The sequence below is a fragment of the Rhineura floridana genome, chromosome 14 (assembly GCF_030035675.1).
Source record: "Rhineura floridana isolate rRhiFlo1 chromosome 14, rRhiFlo1.hap2, whole genome shotgun sequence".
Classification (NCBI taxonomy): Eukaryota; Metazoa; Chordata; class Lepidosauria; order Squamata; family Rhineuridae; genus Rhineura; species Rhineura floridana.
Genome location: NC_084493.1, coordinates 27,400,667 through 27,426,209, shown reverse-complemented (window position 1 = coordinate 27,426,209; position 25,543 = coordinate 27,400,667). Strand labels below are relative to the sequence as shown.

The 25,543-nt window shown below is 42.5% G+C and overlaps 1 protein-coding gene across 2 annotated transcripts in view; it reads left to right on the top strand.

Annotated features, from left to right (window-relative positions):
- The window catches only part of SCAPER (S-phase cyclin A associated protein in the ER), a 306,133-nt gene that overhangs the window by 245,930 nt on the left and 34,660 nt on the right, over positions 1–25,543 (top strand). For both annotated transcript variants that reach the window (XM_061595510.1, XM_061595511.1), the window contains exons 27-28: positions 9,030–9,185; positions 15,595–15,832. In XM_061595510.1, coding sequence (XP_061451494.1) covers positions 9,030–9,185; positions 15,595–15,832 — 394 coding nt within the window. The remainder of the gene's footprint in view (positions 1–9,029; positions 9,186–15,594; positions 15,833–25,543) is intronic.

Sequence of the window (25,543 nt, the reverse complement as noted above, 5' to 3'; positions counted from 1 at the left end):
GGACTTTCCTGGAGGCAAAACATATGCTCTACCGCTGAGCTGTGTCCCCTCCCCATGAAGCATTTAGAGCTTCTTTTTTTAATATCCCAAATATAAAAACAATACAAACATGGGTGATCTTCCTGAGTTAGGTTTGTTGGTATCACTGTCTGCACTAGAAGTCCCTGATTGGAACATAGCCATAAATAAAAGCCCTCTTTCAAACAACTTTGAAAGAAAGCTGGACCTGTATGTGTGTGTTCATTTTGCAGAGTTTAAAAAAGTGCATAGAAAAGCATTCAGAATAAAGGGGAAATCAGATTTAAATCATTCATAAGCATTCCATTTCCTTGCAACCTCCTTGTCTAATGAAGTTATTCTGCCCTATAACACATGTTCTTTCTTCAAAGTCATTGAATAAAGTGAATGTGAAGAGCCCTAATAAGAATGTGTTGCACACAACTGGCTTGTTTCCTTCCATGCTCATCTTTAATCTCCAGTCAATTATTTATCTGATCAGATAGGTCGCTTCTGTAGTGGTCTTCCTGATGAGATTAGCCTCTGATAAGCTACTATGTAAAAAGCCCTCATAATATAGCTTCCACAACAAGCTGTTCTTCCTTTCATTGATTTCAGCAAGATCAGAGGGCATACATCTTGATAATAAATAACTAGCTAACATCAGGAGAAAGCTGAAGTCTTAGGGCAATAGCCATCAATCAGTAGTATAATGTAAAAGGTCCTGCTTTCAGTCCCCAGCATCTCTCAGCTGAGAGAGACTTCTACCTGAAACCCTGGAGAGTCACTGTAATCCAGCCTTCCCTGGTGCCCTCCACATGTTTTGGACTACAACTCCCATCAGCCTCAGCTGGCATGGCCAATGGTCAGGGATAATGGTAGTTGGAGTCCAACAACAACTGGAGGGTACCATATTGGGGAAGGCTGTTACAGCCAATACTAGGCTATGTGGATCCTAAGGCAGTTTCCTGTTTAGTTCTTTTGGGGTGCTCTAATTCTTTTTTAAGCCCTTCACCATTAATTGGTGAATCTCAGACCAATCAGAATACAATCAGGAAACATCCCAAAGCACACACGGAACACTGTTGAGCCCATTGGAGCTTTGCTTTCTCCTTCCTGCCCCTTCCTTGGCACTCAAAGGATGGGGCCTTGCAGAAGAGATAGTGGCTGAATAGGTAAGCAGGAAGCAAGGTAGCTCCCCATTCCAGGTAATTGTTGGTGCACCTTGCATTGCGCTTTGCATGCACTCTGTGGAGAGGAAGTAAGGAGGGATGTCTCAGACCTTAAGGCAATCCCTCTGTGCAGGGAAGTTTCGTGTCCTTGGTTTGTTGTTAAGCACATAAGAAGAGCCCTGCTGGATTAGGCCAATGGCCCATCTCGCCCAGCATACTGTTCTCACAGTGGCCAACCAGATACCTGTGGGAAGCCCAGAGCTTGCCTCCAAAAGTGGAGGTAGGACAGAGCCATTGTAGGTAGTAGCCGTTTATAGCTTTGTCCTCCATTAATTTGTCTAATCCTCTTTTAAAGCCATCTAAGTTGGTGGCCATCACTGCCTCCTGTGGAAGCAAATTCCTTGGTTTAACTGTGCGGTGTAAAGAAGCACTTTTTTGTCTCTCCTGAATCTTCCAACATTTAGCTTTATTGGATGTCCACAAACTTCTCTCTATCCACATTCTGTATCCACATAGTTCTTCCTTACCGTTAGTATTATTGTGCTTAATTTGATGGTGGATTTTTGGGACCCCATGTAAAATCATGCAAATTCAAAACAAGCTGTTTCAATTCTACTGGAGCCAAATTCTATCCAGACCCTTTGGAAAAACAACCGGTGTGTATATGCACGTATTTCTGTCTGTCTGAGAAGGAGACAGACCAGGGAGAGGGAAGAGAAGAGCAACTGGGAGGGGATGCCCATGGTACTTGCTCAGAATTCCAAATGGGCACAGAAAGGTTGGTGACCCCAGCAGGAAAGATACGAGTTGACACATTCGGCAGGAGAATAAGAGGGAAAGGAAATCAACTGTGGAAAGCCTGGCTGAGTAGACTTTTTCCTCCCTCTGTCCCACAGAGAGTGGCTGGCTGGTTGCTGGAGTCCAAGAGGGAAGGGGCCAGGCAGGCTGTTCTTTCTGCTAAGCTGCAGAATTTCTGGCTGCTGACATGTCATTGTTGATCTTATAATTGCAATTTTACAACTGTAGGGTTTTTTTTTAAAAAAAATTGTTTTACGTTGCAACATCAACTTGAATGCTATAGGTGTTATGTTACTAAATTGCAAACCTAAAACTCTTCAAGTTTTGCTTCAGTTCAGAATTAGTAATTTTTATTTATTTATTAAATTATATCCTGCCCTTCCTCCCAGAAGGAGCCTAGGGTGGCAAGTAATAATAGTAACAATCCTTGTCTGATGCACAGGTAGGACAATGTGGGGAATAACCGTGCACATCTTTGTTTTTTGTCCATTTCTTCTCAGTGGGATGATATGGAAGTGCCCCCCCCAATAATTCTTTCTTTTCTGTGTCATCTGTCTTCCACCTTCTTCTCTGCAAGATGAGATAAAGGATACATTTAATTTTTCAAGGAGATCTCCCTCTTCTCTTAATAAATTACTTTCTGCTCTCTCTTCAACCCTGCTGTGCCTCTCACACTGACCCTGGCCTTCCTTTTGCACTGACCTCTTGCACTAGATGCACTTGAAATTCCATACCTAATACATTAATTTCTAGATGGCAGGAATTTCACTTGGATGCACAGCTCTATATATTTCTGTAATTTTTCTCTATCCGTTCTTATGTGCTATACCATTTTTATTTAAATTAGCATTTTTGCCTCTTTCTCACTATTTTTCTGGATTGATGCATGCCTATTTCGTATTTTTCTTCATGCATGTGTAGTGCTTTTCTAATATAAATTTCCTTGAACAGTAGCAGTTGTTGCTTAAGAAACTTCCCTAATGCATCCATCATTAAAATATCTATGAAGTCTTTGAGAAAACCCTAATTCAAACCATGTTGAACCTGGATCTGGAACTAGATCTTGCCAGCAGCCTAGGTCCTTATCTTCCTCACCCTCCCTGGGCCAACTCTGACATTATGGTGATTACAATAAGCCCCTTTGAAGTCCATTTTCAGGTATGGTTTGGATTCAAACCATGCCTGCAAATGGCCTTCAGAGGGGCTTCCATCAAGCCCATTTGAAGGTGCACTTTCAATGAAATTTCACCTTCAAAGGGGCTCACTGCTAGCACAGTTCCTGATAAGGAACTTCCTAGTGCAACTGATCCCAGTGGGGCTTGCTAACTGCTCTGAAGTCCTGTGGATGCATCCTGTTAGCAAAGGAACAATTGTGAGCTCACTTTAATGATTAAACCATGGTCAAGGAAGCTTAACTATAGTTTTATGTCTGATGATAAGCCATTTTTTGTGGTATTGGCCAGCAAACCACAGAGTCAGGCATTGTGGTTTGAAGATGGTTTGCAAACATCATTTATGCTAACCATAGTTTAGCATTATGTCTGAAGTGACAATCCATGGTTATGGCCTTTGCTGTAGTATCAGTAGATGCTGTACCTCTCAAGATGGGAATGCTAGCCCTCCACATACACAGCTAGATAATATATTCTTGTACATTTTAAAATAAGAAACAGTTTCCCACACTTTAAAGTGTTGCGCTATCCATTGTTCCACATTATTTGTTAAATTTCTAACTCTCCCCTTTCACAGGAGTTTGGGTATCTAACCATCTATTAAAACAGAAAACACCAAAACGCTATATTGAATTTGAAATTGCTCCATTAAAATTATGAGGGTGACTTTCCTCATTTAGGATCAGGGTACTGAAAGGCACTCAGTTTTTATATGTCACCTGCAATGTGAGGATTTGTATTTTAGAAAGTAGTTCTCTTTTACAAATTTATTAAATTAAATTCCATGATACATTTAAACCTAGCAAAGCTTGTCATAGGAAACCTCTGGAGAGAATTAACCCTGGAAGCCAATTCAAATCAATAGATTTTACAATGATTTTGAAAAGTTCCCAGATTGGGCTTTGATGAATGTTCAGGCCAGGAGTACCTGACCTCTGGCTGTCCAGATGTTGCCAGACTCCAGTTCCCATCAGTCCCAGCCAGCATGGGCAATGGTCAGAGTTGGTGGAAGTTGTAGTCCAGCAGCATCTGGAGGGCCACAGATTACCCACCGCTGGTCCAGGCAGAGGGAATTCCATAACAAAGAGAGGCAATGAATTGAGAGTCAGAGCAGATGAGACAGTGGCGATGTATGAACCAATGGTCACCTTTTTATAAAAAGCAGCTGATGGGGATCCCAACTTGAATTGGGACTGCACCTCCAGGGAAGGGAGTTAACAACTCTCCCACATCGTTTCCCCAATGAAAATTAGTCCTCTGAAGCTGCTATTTGCTCAGTTGGGGAAATATATTGGTTGGGGCTTGGGTGGGATAATTGAATGGAAGGGAGAAGGATTAAACCCACAACACTACAGTATTGATTTGAAGGGGGACGGAATGGCTGCTCTTTTTACAAAAATAAAAAGAGACAGGACATTCAATCACATATATCATTTGGCTTATCCAGCCTTGTAAATAAACAGGCTATCCTGTTATCAAGCTAATGAAAAAAAAATTGCCATCTACCAAGTAGACTGGTAGAATGATCTATTCCCTCTCCACCCCATTCACTCGCCTGCATGGAATTCCATTCACCTGACTGCATGGAATTCTTGGATGTCAGTACCTTCCAGGCTAGTGCTTAAATACAAGACCCTGAGAGCACCTGCGTTCATGCCATTGATGTTTGAACCTTCCCCATATTGACTAAGCTCCTCTGAGTTGCTGATGGAATATTTATTATTTATTTTATTTATCAAATTTATATCCCACCCTTCCTCATAGTAGGAGCCCAGGGTGGCAAACAAAAACACTAAAAACACTCTAAATCATAAATATTCCATGATTCACAAGCAAGGGCTGGTTCCTAATCTTCCTCATGTTGAAGCAAATGGGGCATTTTCGCATCAGTGCAAATCGGAAAAGGATGGCATATTTTAAACATATTAAATGTCATCCAGTTTAAAATTAGTACATTTAAAATTTAGTGCATTTTGAGAATTGCTGTAACCCAAGGACTGATTTAAACTGAAAAGTAAAGCTGCAGGTAGAAGGCAATGCCAATGGTTGCTGTAGATTCCAGTGACCTTCACTGGTCTCTGTGTATTCAATGCTCCTTTTCCAAACAGGTTTTTCAAAGGGTGTGAAATTTCAGGCTGTTGTAGTCTCCGATTGGGAGGTCTGCTTATTTATATTTTTAACCTGCCGACACCTGACACCAACTAGACTGAATGCATGCATCTCTCCCACACACATACACACAAGCTCAGGTGATGCCCCGAGAATCAAGCTGTGTCTTTCACCTGAGGAATTCTAAAGAATCTGATTCTAGCAAAGGAATGAAAGGCATGATAACAAGTTAATAGGACAATTGGAAGGAATCTCAAACAGGCGGGTTCATATTATTAACAGCCATTCTCTTAATCGCTTTATCATATCTTCATTGCTTGTCTGTGGAAAAGTTGCACACACAACAAAAATTGAATCACCTTATGCTCAGCAGAAATGTATAGATGTATTTATTTATTACTTCTTGAAAATATTTCTAACCCAACCTTCATCATAAGAGATGCTAGTCAATAAATAAAGTAAATGGTGAAACAGGGAATACAAGAATAGAGATCCACTCATATACATGATTTCTGCCATTATCATTATTTATATTTGCATCCCAGCCCTTCTACAAGGAACACAAGGTGGCATGCATGGTTCTTCCACCTGGCCCCCATTTTATCCTCACAACAAACCTTGCTGAGGCAGGTTAGGCTGAGAGATAGTGATTGGCCTGCAGTCCCTCAGGGAGTTTTATGGTTGAGTGAGGTCTCCCCAGTCCTAGCCCAAAACTCTGCTACACTACACCAGCTTTCAGTTTCTCTTTAGAGAAATTATAGTGAATATTTTCCTATGCTTCCCCCACCACCACCACCAATGGATAGCATCATCAGAATGATTGTAGTTGAGAATATACCACTTCAAGAGATGACTGTGAAGCTTGTTGGGAGCTAATGAATCCTACTGAGGGCCTTTGATGTTACCAGTTTCCACATGTTTTTGAAGGTCAAACTGCTTCTAGGCTGGTACTTCTATCCAATTTATTCTTAACTATGAATAAGGGCACCACAGCATCCTCTTAATTTTTTTATTGCAAGCTGATTCAAAAAAGAATTGTTCTTTATTTATGTGACTCCTTCACAGCCCGTTGCTGCAAAAAGATTGCACTTCTCAGACCTCTTATTGGTCCTGCCTATTAGGGCTTGATCCACATCAGGAGAATTATTTCCAGAGATTATGGTTGCTTCCAGACAACATGTTTACTGAGCATTCATCCTGTTTTGTTTGCAGGGAGGTTAGATGACACTGGCTATTTAATGAGCAGCCATTCTGGTTTGTTTGCAGGGAGGTCAGACAATGTTGTGTCAAGTGTTATCCCACACTTTTTAGGGCATTTTTCCATCACTTTTTTATTGCAAAAAGTCCAGTCTTGTGAGGAAGTAGGTTTGTTCCAACACCTCCAAATCAACTTTAATTGCACAACCTGAATTTGCTGGTGATTGAATCCCATCCAAAAATAGCTTCAGTCTAGAAGTGCCCAACATTTGGATCAATAGGAAGAGGGACAGTCCTGTCCAACAGGAGTAAAAAGCAGCAAAATGTTCAGGAGTCAGTTTTAGTAAATCATAGAATAGAATCATAGAGTTGGAAGGGGCCTTGTAGGCCATCGAGTCCAACCCCCTGCTCACACCAGGAAATCCACAGCTAGAGCATCTCCCGCAGATAGCTGTCCAGCCTCTGCTTGAAGACATCCAGCGAAGGGGATCCCACCACCTCCCTAGGCAGTCGGTTCCATTGCCGAACTGCCCTTACTGTCAAGAAGTTCCTTCTAATGTCCAATCTGAATCTATGCTCCTCCAACTTAAAACCATTAGACCTAGTCCTACCCTCTGGGGCAGCAGAGAACAAATCTGTACCCTCCTCTATGTGACAGCCCTTCAGGTACTTAAAGAGTGCAATCATGTCACCCCTCAGCCTTCTCTTCACCAGACTGAACATGCCAAGTTCCTTCAACCTTTCCTCATAAGACTTGTTCTCCATACCGGCTATCATCCTCGTCGCCCTCTTCTGAACCCGCTCTAACTTGTCTATATCTTTCTTAAAATGAGGCGCCCAGAACTGAACGCAGTATTCCAGATGAGGCCTGACCAATGCAGAATATAGTGGGACTATTACTTCCCTCGACCTGGAAACTATAGCTCTGTTTATGCAGCCCAAAACCACATTTGCCTTTTTTGCTGCAGCATCACACTGCTGGGTCATGTTCAACTTGCGATCCACTACAATTCTAAGGTCCTTCTCACACGCACTACTGCTAAGCCGGGTATTTCTCATCCTGTACCCGTGCATTTTGTTTTTGTGGCCTAAATGCAGAATCCTGCATTTGTCTTTATTGAACGTCATTTTATTAATTTCAGCCCAATTTTCTAGTCTATCCAGGTCCCTTTGGATTTTATTCCTGTCTTCCATTGTGTTAGTTATCCCTCCCAGTTTCGTATCATCCGCAAACTTCATAATGATAATCTTCCAGCTGATGAGACCATGCCCCAGTGCTGACTTGAGATCTCTGCTTATAATCATGATAAAAGGATACTCCTTTGAACAACAAATAAGTTCCTCATTTGTTGTTGGCTTAAAAGATAGAGAACATAGACATTAGATTTAGGGTGGATTGTGTTGTGATCGGATTGTGTCTTGTGTGTTCTAGCTGATTTTTCTCATCCTAAACTGTAGCTGAAATATACAAGTGGTCGTGAATCATTGGCTGTGGCCAAACTGTTTTATTGAGACATAAAACAAAAATATCCATTCACGTTGAATTTATTTATTTAGTTAATTAATTTCTATCCCACCCTTCCTCCCAAAAGGAGCCCAGGGTGGCAAACAAGTGATAAAACAAAAACAAAATCTTTAAAACAAAACATCTTTTAAAAGTCTTTAAAACAGTTCCCATGCAGACTGGGATCAAGGTCTATACTTAAAAGGCTAGTTGGAAGTGGAAGGTCTTCATTAGGCACCAAAAAGACGTTGCCTGTCTAATATTTAAGGGGAGGGAATTCCAAAGGGTAGGTGCCACAACACTGAAGGCCCAATTCCTATATTATGCAAAATGGACTTCCTGGTAAGATGGTATCTGCAGGAGGCCTTTGCCTGTAGGGTACAGTGATCAACTATGTAAGGGGTGAGATGATCCCTAATAATACCTTAGGGTCTGCTTATATGAAACAACACATGATAATGGACAAATTTTTATGCCAATGTTTTTAAATTGCTTTTTTATTTTTAAAGTGTTTTTAAATTTGTATATTTGTATATTTGTTTTTAATGTAATTTTTGTAAACTGCCCAGAGAGCTTCGCCTATGGGGCGGTAATCAGATGTAATAAATGATAATAAATAATAATAATAATGTAAACCAATATAAATGTGTTATATTGGATGATGATCTATATGAATGATGCATAATAAAATTATTGTTGTATTTCTTCTATCTCACCCTTCCTTGCATAGAGCCCAGGGCAACCAACAGCATTCATTTAAAAAGTAGAAAAACAAAATTAAAACCACAATTTACAATAAAATACAATAACATATGACAATCTATGGTTTTCAAGTTAGACAGACAAATTCCCACTATGTTCCGAAGGCCTGCAAAAAACAAATGGATCTTAAGCTGATGCCTGAATAAATATAATAACGAGGACAATCAAATCTGTACTGAGAGGGAGTTTCATAGGCAGGGTGTTGCCATTGAGAAGGCCCTGCTTCATATAGTGCCCCCCTCAAATCATATTCATCAGTGGCATCGTAGTCAGAGCACCATAGCCTGCATTAATGCATTTTTTTCTTCTCTTTGCTAGCTACATGGTGAATATAGGAGTAATTGAAAAGCTGTGTTGCTGTTTCCTTTCCATCCAAGGCCCAATTGATGAAAACCCCAAAATAGCCACTTTCTTGCAGAACGCCACTGCAGCATTGCATGGAATGTGCCAGCTGTGTTTTACTGTCAATGGCCGGTAAGTACCTTCTGTTTGCTTGTTTGCTTGCCGTTGTCCTATCAGATTGATGCCTTTGTGCTGGAAAAACAGGATATGCTTTGTGACCGCAAACATCGTATAAGTGAAATTAACAATTCAGAGCAAGGTTCGAACTAACACTTAAAATTCAGCCTGTTGAATTGTAACAAAAAGGCCTGCTTTGATACTTATGCCTGGCCTGTTATGTTAGTCCAGTACAATTAACTGTTCTGATAGTAATTACGTAACTAGCATCAAGTAGTCTTTCATTTTATTCATTATTAATCATATTAAAAGTGTTAGAAGTGGGCAAATTTCTTTTCAATCCCTTTGCCTGTGACATCCTCAAAAACATGTTACTGTTACTAATGTTACTGTTCCATTGAGGGATAATAAGGGTAGAACTAGATGTTAGGGATGACACAGGGCTGCCACTAAAGTATCCTTGTGTTTAGTTCTTTCCAGATCCTCTGTAAAATCTAGTGAAACTCATTGACTGATGCAGAGCTTGGAAAGTTACTTTTTTGAACTACAACTCCCATCAGCCCCAGCCAGCATGGCCACTGGATTGGGGTGATGGGAGTTGTAGTTCAAAAAAGTAACTTTTCCAAGCTCTGGACTGATGTGATCACACCATGAGTTCTTCCGTCTGCTGAAGCATCTCCATCCATCCAAGAAAGGTTAAGGAAGTTTACTGTTGACATGAGGACACATCACACAGTGAGTTTCAGTATATGGCATGGGGGAACAAGGGAGAACTAGACAAGGGGATGACATTTCTGACTTCAGCCCCATATATTACATAATGTTTGTGGCCTCTGTGCAGTCCCACAAATGTGATCTGTGCATACACAGGGGAGTATCTTGAATAACAATAGTTATACTTGCATGCAACTGTTTTCCACCCTGAAATAGAGAGTGATTTATCCACGGCCAAATGCAGATAAGGTTGGATTTGTACAATCCTCTAACCACTTTATTACAAAAAAAATTCTTCTCACAAACCAGAATTTACTTATTTGAGAATTGTCTAAATATTTGCCTAGGAATACAAAGCTAGCCAAGAAAGTAGGAATGATGCCTCCCTCTTTGATGCTCATGGGATTTTAATGAAATTCAGGCCACAATCCGTTTCACAGTCACTTGAGAGTAAGTTCCATTGAATTCAGTGTGGCTTACTTCTGAGTAGATGTGCATAGGATTGCTCTATTAGAATTCTAGAATTTGCTAGAAAAGGGAACAAAAAGAAGAAAGTAGAAGTGACATGTTAACAATTATGTTATATGACTGAATAGGAGATGTTAACTAGGGATACCCACTACCACTGTAGATTCAAGACATTCCAACTAAGGCATATGAACTGAACTCCCGAGATAACCTTTAAAAATGATGATTGTAGAATAGTAGAGTTGGAAGGGGCCTATAAGGCCATCAAGTCCAATCCCCTGCTCAATGCAGGAATCCAAATCAAAGCATTCCCAACAGATGGCTATACCAGTAGATATAGAGAAGGACATGCACCCTATTCTAGCTGCATAAATTCATAGTCTTTTAAAACCATAAAAGTTTTTGCTGTTGAAGTGAAGAAATTCTGAACTGGACAATACAAAGGTGTTTATAACGATATATGGCTACTTTTTTCTTTTATTCGCAAGGTCTTAACATTGATTAACTATGGAATTGTTCTTGCCTTTCAAGGTTTTTTGTTGTAATGGCTAATAAATAAGGGGGTTGGGTTTTTTTAAAGTCTAAAGAATATGTATGTCTAAAAGAGAAATGTTCACCTTTCTAACCTTTTCTGTGATTAGATCATTAGCTTGGGATTCTTTGGATAACCTTTGCCAAGCAGCTTGTGGTTTGATTGCCAGGTTGCCAGAATAAGGTGGTTTTTTAAACAAGCAAACAAAAATGCAACCTGCCATGAAATGAAGAGGAGCTGATTTTTACCTACTCTGTTTTATTTTTAATACTTAAATATATATTAGAAGCTTATTTGCAAAACAAAGTTCTGATCAATGAAAATAAAAACAATGTGTACAGTAGGGCCCCACTCATATGGCAGGTTCCATTCCAGGTCCCCGCCGAAAAGCGAAAACCACCGGAAAGTGGGGCCCTACTTAGCTGTAGCGCAGGGAGCTCCATCCACCACACTCCAGCTGACAGGGATCTGCTGGAGCACACGAGCTCCCCGTGGGGAGCTCCAGCTGATCCCTGTCAGCTATAGCTTGTGATCAGCTGGAGCGCGGGGAGCTCGCGTGCTCCAGCTGATTGCTGTCAGCTGGAGCATGGTGGCTGGAGCTCCCTGCGCTACAGCTGATTGCCCCGCTGGCTCTGCCGTATTAGCGGGACGCCAAAAAGCGGGGTGCCAACAAGCGGGGCCCTACCATATTCCTATATATTGTAATCCAACACTGAGACCAGTAATGGCAAGTGTGGTGGGTAGAGATGGGCGAGAATTCCACTGAATACAGATTTAGGACTGGATTTTTCAGTGGTCCACATTTCCTCCATCTTTGTGGAGGAATCCTATTTACTCTGAACTTCAATGGCTTTCCCTCAACACTATTTTCCCCCCTCAAATACTCCCTTGAATATATTATTCTTTTACTGTTTTTACTCACAGCGCAGCACAGTACAGCACTCTCTCTCTTTCTTCTGCCACCCCCCACTATTCCAATAATCCAAATTTCAACCAGGAGGAAAAAAGCCAAGTCTCACCCACGTTGACTCTAGGAGGGATGACATTGAAAGCTGCTTTCTGCTTTTCCTTTCCAAAAGGAAAACGGCCAGTCTCTGCTTGCTTGTTAACATGAAAACTGACCAGCCTCAGTCACAGCAGAGGAGGAGGTGTCAAAATTGCTTTCCTGTCTTTTATCAATATTTTATTTCAAAATATTGATATTTTATTTCTTTCAAAATACTGCTATTTTCTTCATTTATCAATATCAGTATTTTTGGAGAGTGGAAAAATCAGACCAGTAAAAGCAGCAGAAAGCAGACAAAGAATGAATTCGAATTGATACTGCCTGTTAGGTTGACGGAATGCTTTTGAAGCGTCACCAGCTAACAGATCCCATCCCTAGCGGTGGAGCGGAGCTACAGAGCTGCCCTCCCAACACTGGCATCACTGCTGCTTACCTGAACAGACTCTCCGATCTTGTCCTTACCCCAGCTCCATCCAGTTAAGTAGCAGCAGTGACATTATCAGGAGGGCAACTCCACCCCACCACATGAGCCGCTACTGACTGCGACTGATACAAGTCCATTTCTTCGCCTATCAGCTGTGATGATTTCAGGGACCTTAATCAGCCATTCCTTATTGGCAGAGTTTTCTAATATCTACCTAATACAATCTTTGCAGCATTCAGAAGGTCCATAACAAAACATTTTGAAGAGGATTCAATTCTGTCATTAATTATTAGAACAGAAGAGTCTCAATTAAGCTTGTATGTATTTGAGCTATCACTCCCCAAAAAATTCAATCAGTATTCTAGTATCTAATGACAGTTCCACCAAAGCACTAAAAATTGATCTGTTCAAAAGGTTCTTTTCATTGAAGCTAGGATCCAGTACCATCTGTTTTAAAAAGTCTTTTATTGATCCTCTTGTAAGCTTATAACTTGCTGATAAAGTTTTAAAGCTTCTGATAACTTTTTGATTTCCATTTATTCAGTGTTGTATTAATGCTTTGGCTTTCATTGTTTCATATGCTAGTAGCCCATTTCATACTGTTAATAGCCCATGTCCTGTCCTGAGAGGTAGTATGATATAATGGTTAGAGTGTGGCACGTGGGCCAAGGAGATGTGGGTTCAAAACCCAGCTCACAGAAGCTCACTGGTGACCTTGGGCAGGGGATTGAGAAAAAATTTGTTCAGTTCACATTTTAATGCAAATCTACTTCATTTGCATTTCCTGAACCAAAATGCAGCTATTGAAATTTGCACATCTCTGAATTCTGCAATGAAGTTCTCCAAATGCAGACACTAAGGAAAAGTGCAGGCAAAAAATGTATTACAGTAGGAAAAATGGCTTGCAAAAATGCATATATTAGGCAAAATTACATGCAAAAATGTTTATTCATTTTATACATTGTATATTCCTATTATGAGAAATGTGATCAAAAATGTGTATGAATTTTAAAAAATTGCAAACTGATGTGTAACTGGGACAAACTGAACTGAACTTAATGAGAAACTGAAAGAAATTGACAGATTTGTCTATCCCTGTCTTGGGCCAGTCACATACTTACAGCCTAACCTAGCTGACAGGGTTGTGATGAAAAGGGCGGGGGGAGGTCACACATCCTGCCCTGATCTCTTTGGAGAAAGAGAAAAATATCAATAGATACATAAATAAAATAATACACAAGTGTGGACCTGAATTGTAATATAGGAATTGACCTTCAGAAAGATCATTTCTGTTTCTGCGTCTTCTCAGAGAACCTCTTTATTATTTCAAATATCTAGGACTGAGAGGAAGCAAAGGGTTGGCTTCCTCTTTTTGGAAGGGCGTAGAGGGTAGTTAATCTTCCTTGTCTAGTTTGCTGGTAGCTTCTCACCCATATATTTTCAAGGCGTGGGGCTGCTTGTCCTACTTCATTTGAGAATGGAGACCTGTTTTGTTGTTGTTGTTTTTTAAACAACTCTTGAGAACATATAAAGCCAAAAGTTAGTAGTTTCTTATGAGCCCTGGATGAAGATGTTTAAATTGTATACCAGACACAAGTGTTAAAGGCTGTAGCACTGCTTGGGCCTAATCCAAAGATCACTGAAGTTACCAGGAAGTATTCCAAAGGCTTTAGCAAGCTTCACATCAGGCCTCATAAGAACTGTGCGCCAGTGACTATAAAATACTGTAGACAAACAGCCAGAGACTTTTTGGTGGAACAGCTTGGTGGTGCAGAATAGAATCTCCTAACTAATCACATGCATGCAAAACATTTCCAAACAGTATAATCTGTACATCCACCTGCACTTTTAAGAGTGAATACAGGTTTGTTTCTACTGTGTTGTATTTTGAAATGAAAGGACAACACAATGAATCCTTGCTAGTAGCCAATTAACCTATAGGTTGGATTGTTGGCTGCGTCCACAGAATGTGCTAGGATTTTTTTTTTAAGCTAAGGTCAGGTCAAAAATATGCAAAGGGATATAAGCTGCTTTGTATTGTATTTTATTATGGTAATTAAGATAATGCCTGTTTTGGCTGCTGGGTGACAAATAAAATATATGTTCTTGAGTACTGATTGTTCCGCTCCTGTTGCCAGCAGACAGCATATTCAGCAAAGGCTGAGAACTGCTGGCAGAAATTATAGAGCTTATTTAGAAGGGAAATAAGCAAGTGGAAATTCAAGATGCCCATCAGCTCCTTACATCTCTTTGAACGTGCTCACCGTGCTCTGTACAGATCCCTTGTAGATCACCTCCTAAAGGGAAATGCACAGGTCATATTGATGCATGCCACACTGTTAGGAATATGTGTTTTTTTAAAGGGGGGCTGAAGGCATTTGGGGCATGTTTCAATGGTCTTTCTGTTATTAGCTGTCTGTAATACATGTTAGGAAGATAAGTAGAGTGCACCGTTTAACTTCTGTTAGTATTGAGCACAATCCAAAGGAAGACTAAATCTGACTGAAATCCATGGGATTTAAGCATGTTGAGCACTGTTGTGTTCCTCTTACCTCTACCAATCTTAGTGATTCATGGTTGCTTTTTATGGCAAAAAGTTCTGTGTAGTCCATGGATTGCCAAGTTTGTTACTCTGAATTTGGTATCTCACCTCCTACTGCTGGTGCACCCAGTGCAGAACTCATGGAGGCTTCTCCCCATGAAGCCTTTGCACTCCTCCACCCCTCTCACTGCCCCCTTTGCCAGGAGTTAGCTTCCCCCTCCCTTTGGAAAGTGAGGAGGGAGCGATCTCTGCCTGGAGAACTGCAGAGAGTAGAGAGGGGAAATGGGAAGTATAAGCAAGCAGGGGGCATTCCCAACAATTTGTGACTAGGCATACTTCCTACAAGACACAGCAGCCATTTTCTGACTGACTGAGCTCTCCCCACGCAAGTCAGCCATTTTGTGGTAGCACCCGTAACACTTTTTGAGAATTCCAGATGTGTCCATAGGCCCAGAAAGGTTGGGAACCCATGTGGTAAAGCTTTTGGTAGTGTGTAATTGTGTGTGTGGCAGGGGGCGGGTTAGAGTGATTCTTGGAATAAAAATGGGGGTCTTACAAGTATGTACCTGGTTTTGCCTAGTATGTCACATTTTTATTGATATATTTCTATGTTCTAAAAAACTACCTTATGGACCTGTTGCATTTTTAGCAGAAAAGTGGGATGTAAATTATCCTAATAAATAAAAATAGCCTACATTGTTGGCGTACAAAATGATCCTTTGTTGCTTTCTTTGGCAGGTCTTGGACCATATTTGATGATGCTCGACAGGATCCTACAGGGCTAACAGCTGTTCTCAAGGCTACAGACCTAGTTGGAGTGTTGCACATGTTGTACTGTATTCTTTTCCATGGCACAATTGCAGATATGAGCACGGCTAGCCCAAAAGAGAGTTATGCAGAGAATACTGTCCAAGTGGCTCTTCAGAGTTTATGTTTCTTCAATAGTTTTGCTGTTCTTGATCTGCCAACTTTCCAGGTAATATTCCTCACCATCCCTCCATGAATGCACACACAGGGGTGGTTTGAACAGCACCAAGCCATGGCATGACATCATATGAATGAGCAGCAAGGAACCTTAAGTTAGCACACTGTGTGCCTTCCATCCTATCTAAGCTGGCAAACAATGGTTTCCACTTGTCTTACAATCCAGAATTGGAAACCAGGGTTTGATCCCAGGAAGGAACACAGAAGCCTAAGTCTCCTGCCTGCTCATTTGCATAATGCAGTCCACCCTTGGCTTGGCATTCTACGTGAACCACCCCCCACATGCTTGATGAAAATTGGAATGTCACTTATGTTTATACCAGATCCAAAGAACTATACAGGACTTCTTGGTACCCCTCCCCTCCCCTTTCCTGCCAGACATTTGCATCCCTAAAAAGCTCCTGAAAGTTTAGGAGTGATGCAGTGCATGGGGGCACTGATGGGGGGGAGAAATGAGCTGAAATCAATTCTTCCACCCTTCCCCAAATGGAACTGCCTTTTTACTCACAAAAAGTATGGTATGGATCCAAACCACTGTATCCAGGTCAAGCTATGAATAACTGACTGCTTCAGTTGAAGTGGAGGGCCAGTAAGAAGCAAAATGTGTGTGTTTGTTGTTTGGTTAAGGGAATATCTATGTTAATAAAGTCCTCTGTCTACATAACTATGATAAGAAATACAAGATGTGGGGAGGGGTTTTTTAACAGTCAGTCAAGCTGAAGCTACAGCCACAACTGAATGCACATTATGTTATGCAAACGTTAGACAAACGTTTATATGACATCATTTTAGTGTTGTAAAAAGTCTCAGAATTTCTTAAAATTCACCAGATGCTAGTTTCCTTCCTCCTCCCTCTTTTTTAAAAGGGCTTGGCTAAATAGTTAGGGCAAGCAACTCTTTTTCTCAAAAGGTTAGGAGCCCAAGTACAGGACAGTGGACAGCATGGGGACTCGCATAAGCACAAATAGTCCCCAAGTTTGTAGGTACATTTTCCATTTATCTTTAGAGTCTAAGCAATTGGGAGGTGTAAGGGAGAAGCAATGCAGGATACTGAACTGCCATTAAAACTGGTTAAAGAGGAAATATATTGTTTCCTTGAAAAATGACATTTAACATTTATACATAAACTTTGGTGCCCCCTGGCCTGCTGTTATCAGAGCAGGTTTAAACATAGAGCACTTGGGCAGGAACATATGGGAGCATGTGTTGGGTAGAAAGGACTGAAACCAAGATGTCATCACATAATATCCAGTAGTAAATGGCTCTGTGGACTTCAGTGTAAGGCCCAGTTAAAGGGAAGGAAGAAGGATCTGTGCAAACACTCCCCATTTGTTTCAGTGGTTGTTTGCATAGGAGAAGTCTCCCAAGGGGTGTGTTCTGTGGTTACAGAGAACAAGTCTTATCAATGGGTACTAACCATGATAGCTAATTGGAATGAGGGCCAGTCCAAGACATCTCTGAGATAGTTCATTAAAGTGCATGCTGTGGTGGAAGATGTGTTGAGGACGGTCTGGTAACACACAAAAGGCCCTTGTGAGAAAAAGCCATCAGAGAGACCAGGCCAGAGCTAAACCTGTGAGGGGGAACCCCAGCACTTGCCCTTTTATCTCACCAATGGGGACACTTTCTGGAGGCAGCAGCAGCAGCAGCCAGGGAAGCACAACAAGGGCCTGTAGAATAGGGTTGGGGAACTTTTTCTAGCTAACGGACCAGATCATTCTCTCACCATCCCTTGGGAGGCCAAACTAGACAGATGGGCAGAGCCACCCACCTGTCAGTCACCTGATTTCATAGTGATGTCAGGTGATGCTGGGTTTGAAGCCCTGATTGTCAGGACTTAGAACGCATGGAAATCACTTCTCCCTCCCAGTGCTGTTTCCTTAAACCTCTGATTTAAAGGAGAAATTTTGCTGAAGTTGGTGTATATGCACACAAATAATTGTGGCTGTTATGTAAACCTTTCATCTTCACACACTATGACATATGTTATGTGACGAAGACATTTGCTTTTATTATGTTTAAGTATGTTTTATGGTAATAATAATGAAACAACACATTATATGTATGTGTTTGTGTGTATATATATATACCTACCTGAGTTAGCACATTACGTTGCCCAGTTTTTTTATTTTCAACTTTTATGAAACGAAAGACTCCATCCGATAGTCTTTGAAACGGGTGGGGAACCTCAGGCCTGGGGGCCAAATGTAGCCCTCCATGCCTCTATTTGGCCCTTGGAACTCTCACCAGGCCACTCCCCTCACTGGCTCTGCTTCTCACCCCGAGTGTTTTTGCCTGACTGTAATGTGTCCTTGAATTCTGATAAAACCTCTTGCTTGCCTGGGTGGAAGATAAAGAGTGGGTTGGTGCGTAGAAACTAGCTTATCGTACAAAGATAAAGTTGACATTTGTTGCTCTGCTCACTTTTGTCTCTGGCCCCACCCACAAGTGGCATGTGGCTCTCAGAAGGTTGCCCACAAAGGGAATGCAGCCCTTGGGGGAAAACTTCACAGCCTCTGCTTCAGAATATCACTCCAGGAAGCTCAGGATTTAGTGAACAACTGCTCAACAACATTTCTGAAGTTCTTAATGTAAAAGGGCATGTCAGAGGAGAGGGATGGCACAATGCCCCAAAAGTATTTCATGCAGTCTAGCCAGATATGTGGCCAGTGGGCATACTCTGCCCATAGACGAATGATGGGGCAGAGGCAGAATTAATTTATTTCTCTTCCAGTTTTCGCAGTCTCACCGCTTACTTGGGAGGCAGGCAGCTGTTCCCTTGGCTCTGACTTTGAACCAAGGTCCTCTGCAGGCTGGCGACTTCTAAGATGTTATTGACCAGGCCTAGCAGCAGCTTAGGGATCCAAATACTCCACCATCCTCAGTGGACTAGATGATCGCCCCAGTTATTCTTGTGACTTTTGCCTGAGGAGACAAGTAGACTCAGACCTCACCACCAGATTTCCTGGGGATGGTCAGCTAAGGAAGGCCTCCCCACTTCCCTCCACCCCACACAAAGACACTGTTGTGGATATCAGCACAAGAAAAACATCACATGACAGATACAGGGAAGTGGGGCTATTTCTCTCTGCCAATTCCCTCCCCCCACCCCATATCACTGGACACCTCTTCCCTATCAGATCAAAATTTATTAGGGTTCAGCAAGACCTTTCTTCCATGAGGAGATTAAGAATTCTTGATGCAGAAGGAAGTAGATGGAGCAAGATTTGGTACTCAATAGGACAGTGCCTTTGTGGGCCACATCCTTACCATATTATACAATCTGCTGCTCCTTTCCTGGTGGTAGCTGTACTGTCCACAGTACAGGAGGGTTTAATTGCCATTAGTAGCATCAGAACCTGCGGCCTGTTCCACAATGGGCCAGGCCTGCTCAGAAGGTCGTTGTCCCAGCAATCATGGAAATACACATGGCCCTGGAATCCAGAGCCACAACTGCCACTTTTTGAGTCAATACTAGTTTGGTTGCTCTGTCAGGGCCCAATGGTGGACAAGCAGACAAAGTTGCTGGCTGTTTTCCATGCCCTTTCAGAATAGACTGACATCCAGAAGATATGCTTAAGAAAGATTGTCACATTTACCTTTGATATTTATGAAGATGGGATTTTGGCAGGTCTCAGGCATGGCAAGCAATACTTCTGTGTAGCTAAGGGAGGGTTCCCCGCTCCAAGGTGGAGCACATGATTGGCCGACAGGAGCCTCCTGTTCAAGCTGCAGCATCTCCATTCATAAAAAGACCTTCTCCCAGGGCTGGGGAAGACCTTTGTCATGGCCTATGGGGAGCTGCTGCTAATCAGAAATGGTCAGTCCTGGGCTGAATAGACCTGTGGTCTGACTCGGACATGGGCATATTCACAGATGTCCTATGCTTCTGCTCACTAGGCAGCCAACCTGATAGAGTCCAGGAGGATTAAATGCTCCTAATTCCTTTTTTCCTGCACAGCCTCCCTCTGCACTGAGGGAGGTGCCACTGAATTGAACCCAGGCCAGCTGGCCACATGCTGACTTCAGTGTTATGGTCTGGGGAGCTGTGGGGCTCACTAGGACTCAGGGTGCCAAAGGATGAAGTGGCAGGTCCACCAGCAAAAACCTGCAGTCACCCTGGCACCAGTCCCTGAAAAGCAGATTAGAGGAAGCCCCCCAGGGCGCCCCCATTCTTGAGACACAAAAGAGTTCAATATATATGTGCATCTTCCCCTCCCAGCCTTCAGATCCTGTTTCTGCGGCTTAACCCCCTGAGTCTTCCTCCCAAGCCCAAACTCGGGTCACTATTGGCTTCCTGCTTTTGTCTATCCCCTCCCTCTCCTCCCTCCCCTTCCACTGTTGACTCCCCATTCAAAATTTAGATTGGAAGCTCCCTATCCTCTCTTTGCCGACAAAACCGTGATAAACTCTGCAAATATGTACTGATGGTATGTATAAGAATAATAAATGGGGAGCCAGGTATCATACCTCACAGGAGGAGCCTCAGGAGCCTTCTCTTGCTGAAGCTCAGCAAGCAGAAGCATGGACATCTCTCTCAGACATTCGGCAAAGGAGAGCAGAAATTCATCCAGGTCAGAAGGAGAGATGGACTGGCTGCGTTAGTGATTACTTGGGCCATCCCAATAGGGCCAGGATGTAATAAGATCCCAGATTTGCAAGGGAGTCTGTTTCTCTCTTTTTGTGGCTGGTTGGTCAACCACTTACTCCAATCAGTCTCCCAAGTGCCATGATGTTTAAGGGTTGATGAGCTTAGTTGGTGCAACCAGAACCAACTGGCAGGAGAGACCTCATGGTGCCTCTGCCTGCAGCAAACTCCAGTAAGTCAGTGAGCAAGTTTAGAACCTGCAGCCTCCTTCACAATGGAACCTCATTGTCCCGGCAACCATGTAAAGTCATATGTCCTTGGAATTCAGTGCTGCCGCTGCCACTTTTTAAATCAATCTAGGTATGGTAGCTCTCTCAGGGCCCAATTATGGTCAACCAGGCAAGGTTGCCAACTGTTTTCTAGTAGGACTTGGGAGAAATTGTCATTGGGCCAAAATTTGTGAACTGAATTTGTGAACCAGTATTTTGAAGGGAAATGGTTTCATAAAATCACCCTGCCCACAACTTTGTTTCTCCAACTTATTTTGACGATTAAACTAAGCGGGGCTTACTTCAGAGCCAAGGTGCATAGCACTCAAGGCCACTCAAGTTACTTTAGTAAGAGTCTATCTCCCTCCCTGCCACTAAAAATACAATAATAATACATTAAATAATTAGCCATTTTCTGCCCTTTCGTGACACCCAATATCAGCTGCCTCAGTTTGCCTAGTGGTAGGGCCAGCCCTGTTTGAAACCACCAAATTCTTAGGCAATATTTCTCTGAATACCAGTTGCCTGGGGCCCAACAGGAGAGGGCTGTTTTCCTCATGTACAACTGTCGAGCTTCTTGGGGACATCTGTCTGGGTACTGAACTAGATGAGACTATAATCTGATCTTGCCAGGCTGTTCTTCTATTCTGTGTTCTTATAATAATAGGATGAAGACTGAAATTATTATGATGATGTATTAAATTGTATGATGGAATGAATCTCTTTCTCATTTAAGTAGATCTGAAATTTCCATGTATGGATTTTTCTGCCAAAAGATGAGGTGACAACAACTAGATTAGAGAACTTTAAAGGGGGCTTGTTTAATTTATTTGAAGCATTTTTACCATGCTCTTCAGCTGAAAAGGCTCACAGAACAGCTTACAGAACATCAGTGGCAAACAAGAAATGCCCTACACATGACACAAAAGGAAAAAGGTCTGAGGAGGAAAGAGAAAAGCAAGCAAACTCAGGCACCAATTATTAAAGCCAAAGGATCAGACAAATTCATGGAGAAGTCTATCAGTAGCTATTGGACATGATAACTAAATGGAACCTTCAGGTTCTGAGCATTGAAGCCAACTACAGTAGAGCCCCGCTTCCCGGCGCTTCGCTTCCCGGCGTTCCTTCTGCTAATGCGGCGGCATTGATTCTCCATTTTTAAAGCTGATTTTGCGGCATTTTCATGCGACACGCCCCATTATATTCAATGGGGCTCCGCTTTACAGCGATTTCCACTTTACGGCGGGGGTCCAGAACGGAACCTGCCGTATAAGCGGGGCCCGCCTGTATGTTTCACTTGGAGCAGATCCATTGAAATTAATGGATCTAAGTCATGTCCATTAATTTAATGGGCCTACTCTGATTAAAACTTAGTTGGATACAACCCTGAGGCAGTATTCCTTTGACTAACAGTTGGTAGACAGATGGCTATTTCCTTCACACCTTTCTTATGGGCTTTCTGGCAGCATCTAGCTGACCGCTGTGCAGAACAGGATGCTGGAATAGATAGGCCTTTGATTGGATTCTGCAGGGCTCTTTTTGTGTCCTTGTGGAAATAAACTAATGAAAAAATTTATCGTGGCATAGTAATACACCAGCTTGTCATTATAAGAACTACTATTTAACAGTTGGTGCCTGAGTTTGCTTTTTTCCTCTTCCCACCCCTGTTCCTCTTCCCTTGCATGTCATGTTTTTTAGATTGCAAACCTGCAGGTAGGGACTGCCTTGTTTTAACTGATTTTATGTAAGCCGAGTGAACAGTGGGGTTCAAACGTAAATAAATAAATAATAGAATAATTTGAGTGATGGAAAGAATATCTTATTGAAGCAAATCTGGCTGATGGGGTATGGGGAAAGAGCCCAGCTTTGTACTGAATTTGGGGCTGGTATGTATCCACTCTTCGGCGTATGTTAAACACATCTATTTTATGCAAACTTTAAAACAGGGAGCAAAGAAAACGTAAATGACAGATATATATATTTCCCCCCACAGGCTTATAGGGTTGTTTAATTCAAGTTCATCAGCTTTGATGTTCATTCCTCATGCATCCCTTTTCCCCTTTGACCTTGCATCACTTTTTCTGGTTGACATGTTTATTAAATAGAGGCTGTGGTCTGCACAGATAAAGTGGACCTTCTCCCAAGCCTCCCCAGTATAATAAGCAGCTTGCCCCCTTTTCTCCTCCCACAGCCAGCAAACATTGAACCTTCCACCCCCCACCCCACCCCAGCTAACAAGGATCTTCTTCTTTTGAGTATTCGTTACCAAACCATTGTTTTAAAAGGATCACTTGTTGCAAGTGATGTCTGTGCAGAAATGGGGTGGGGTGGGGTGGGGGGGAATTGTGCAGGGAAGTCATTGGGGAGGAGTGACCCTTGGGGATTGAGGAGGTTGCTTAGTAGTAGTTCCCTGCCCCTGCAGGCTTCTCTGAGGGGTGGAGGGGGCACTAGAAGGTTTACAGAGGCAGCTGCAATCCATCCGTCAAGGCACAGTCAGGCAATATCGGTCCCTTCAAATGTGTAGGTGTGCAGGGGGAGGGCTCCCTTGGAGGTTTGGAAGGCTCCCTAGACAGTTATCCAGCTTCAGAGGTATGGCTGGTTGCTCTGATCTAAAAAGCCAATTCTACAGAAGGTGGAATTAGATATATTAAGAAGCAAGCTCCTTCTTAATGTGTGTGTGTGTGTGTGTGTGTGTGTGTGTGTGTGTGTGTGTGTGTGTGTGTGTGTGTGTGTGTGTGAGAGAGAGAGAGAGAGAGAGAGAGAGAGAGAGAGAGAGAGAGAGAGGTGTAGTCAAAATGGTAATATAGTAGTAGAGCCCCATCAGCATGTCTGGTGCTTTACAGAGTGCAAGAGGGCAGGCTCTTGCCCCAAGATGGATGCAGTGAAAAAATTCAACACAGGAGGAGACATCAGGGAATGGAGATGGCAGCAGTTTTAAATGGAAAGAATATGAATTTGCTTTGCTTTTACACATATATAGACGTAGTTACAGTAGGGCATAGGGACAAAGGATTTGTTTGACCCAAGGCTTCATGGAAAAGGCAGGATCTGAGGAGGGATATGAAGAAATATTCCTTTATTTATTCAGATTGCTTATGTATGGCTTTTTAAAAAAAATCTTTAGGCATTTTATGTAGTACAGGCAGCTTTAAAACATGCTTGAACAAAGTGTTTTTCATTCATACCAAAGGTGGCCTTCCATATGGAGGGAGGGAGGCATTCAGGGAGGCAGTTCCAAGCTTCAGGGGCAGCAAGGGAGAAAGGGTGGAGTCATTTGAAGGGGCAGGTGGTGGAGCTGGCATGGATGGGTTGGGTTCTAAGGATGGAGAGAGAAAAAGGTTGGAGGTGGAAGGGGCAAGGCCATGGAGTACTCTGGTTGCAAGGATAAGGTGCTTGTGCTGGATCTGGAAAAGGCGAACAGGGAGAATGGGGCAGGGAACCTTTTTCCGATTAGGGGCACATTTCCTTGTGGGCGAGCTTCAGGGTGGTTGGATGCCAGTGGTGGGTGGGGCTAGAGGCAAAAAAGTGGGTGGAGCCATGGATGCGACTCTTACCTTTTGTACCTACATTCCAGCCATGCAAAAGTGACACACACGTCTACAGCCAGGCAAGCACGAGGCATTATTGCAGTTCAAGGACACATTCAAGCCAGGCAAAAGCACTCAAGAAGGGTGTGGAGCAAGGCCAGTGAGGGAGGTAGCCTAGGGAGGGCCCTTGAGGGCCCTCTTCGGCCCCCAGACTTGAGGTTCCCCACCCCTGAGGAAGAAACAGGAACTACATGAATGTAACTGATTGAAGGCTGGTTGAGGTAGGACTTTAGAGGTCAAAACCAGCAGACTCGGTCACTGGAGAATAGATATTGAGAGGTTGTGGCCCTCCAGCTATTGCTGGACTACAACTCCCATTGTCTTTGATCATTGGCCATGTTGGCTGGGGCTGAGTCCAACAATATCTGGAAAACTGGAGATCCCCCCCTTTCCTGATGTAGAAGCCTCCAACTATAAGAAGCCAATCACGAGACCAGTAATCCCATCTAGCACAGCATCCTGTTTCCCATGTTGACCAATCCAGATGCAAGGCATGAATACAACAGTCTTCCCTCTTATGTCCCCAGCATCTGGTATTCAGTGATATATTGAATACTAGGTTGCTGAGAGTTTGGTCTGAAGGCATCCAAGGCCACCTTGTTGCTTGAAGCTAAGCATGTCTAGGGCTGGTCAGTTCTAAGAATCACATGTACACTACCTTGGGTTTCATGGCAGAAGAAAGGAGGAATATAAATAAAGTAAAATAAAAATATTACTTCTGAACAGGCAGATTCTATTTAACTATCATGGCCAATAGCCTTTCATAGCAAACTTGTCTAATCCCCATTTAAATGCATCTAGGTCATTGGCCTTCATTGCATCTTGTGGCAGTGAGTTCCATATATTAATTAGGTGCTGTGGGAATAAGTACTTTCTTTTGTCAGTCCTGAATTCTAGTTCCCATCAATTACATGGATGACTCAAAGTTCTAGTCTTACAAGAGGATAAGTCATCTCATCCTTCCATCTAGATAGGGGTGGGGAGTCTGTTGGACTACAGTTCCCATCAGCCCTAACCATTGGTCATGCTGACTGGGGCTGATAAGATTTGGAGTCCCAAAACCATCTGGAGGGCTAAAGGTTTCCCACCCTATCTAGGTCCTTGTAAACTCCTCATGTTGTTGTGTTTATATGTGGAATGAGGGTGGCGTTCAGTATTAGCATATCTTTACTGCTGTTCAGCACACACAAATTACTAAGCATATATTTTACGCTATTGCTAAAATAAAAATGACTTTTTACTGATAAGTGATACTAAAA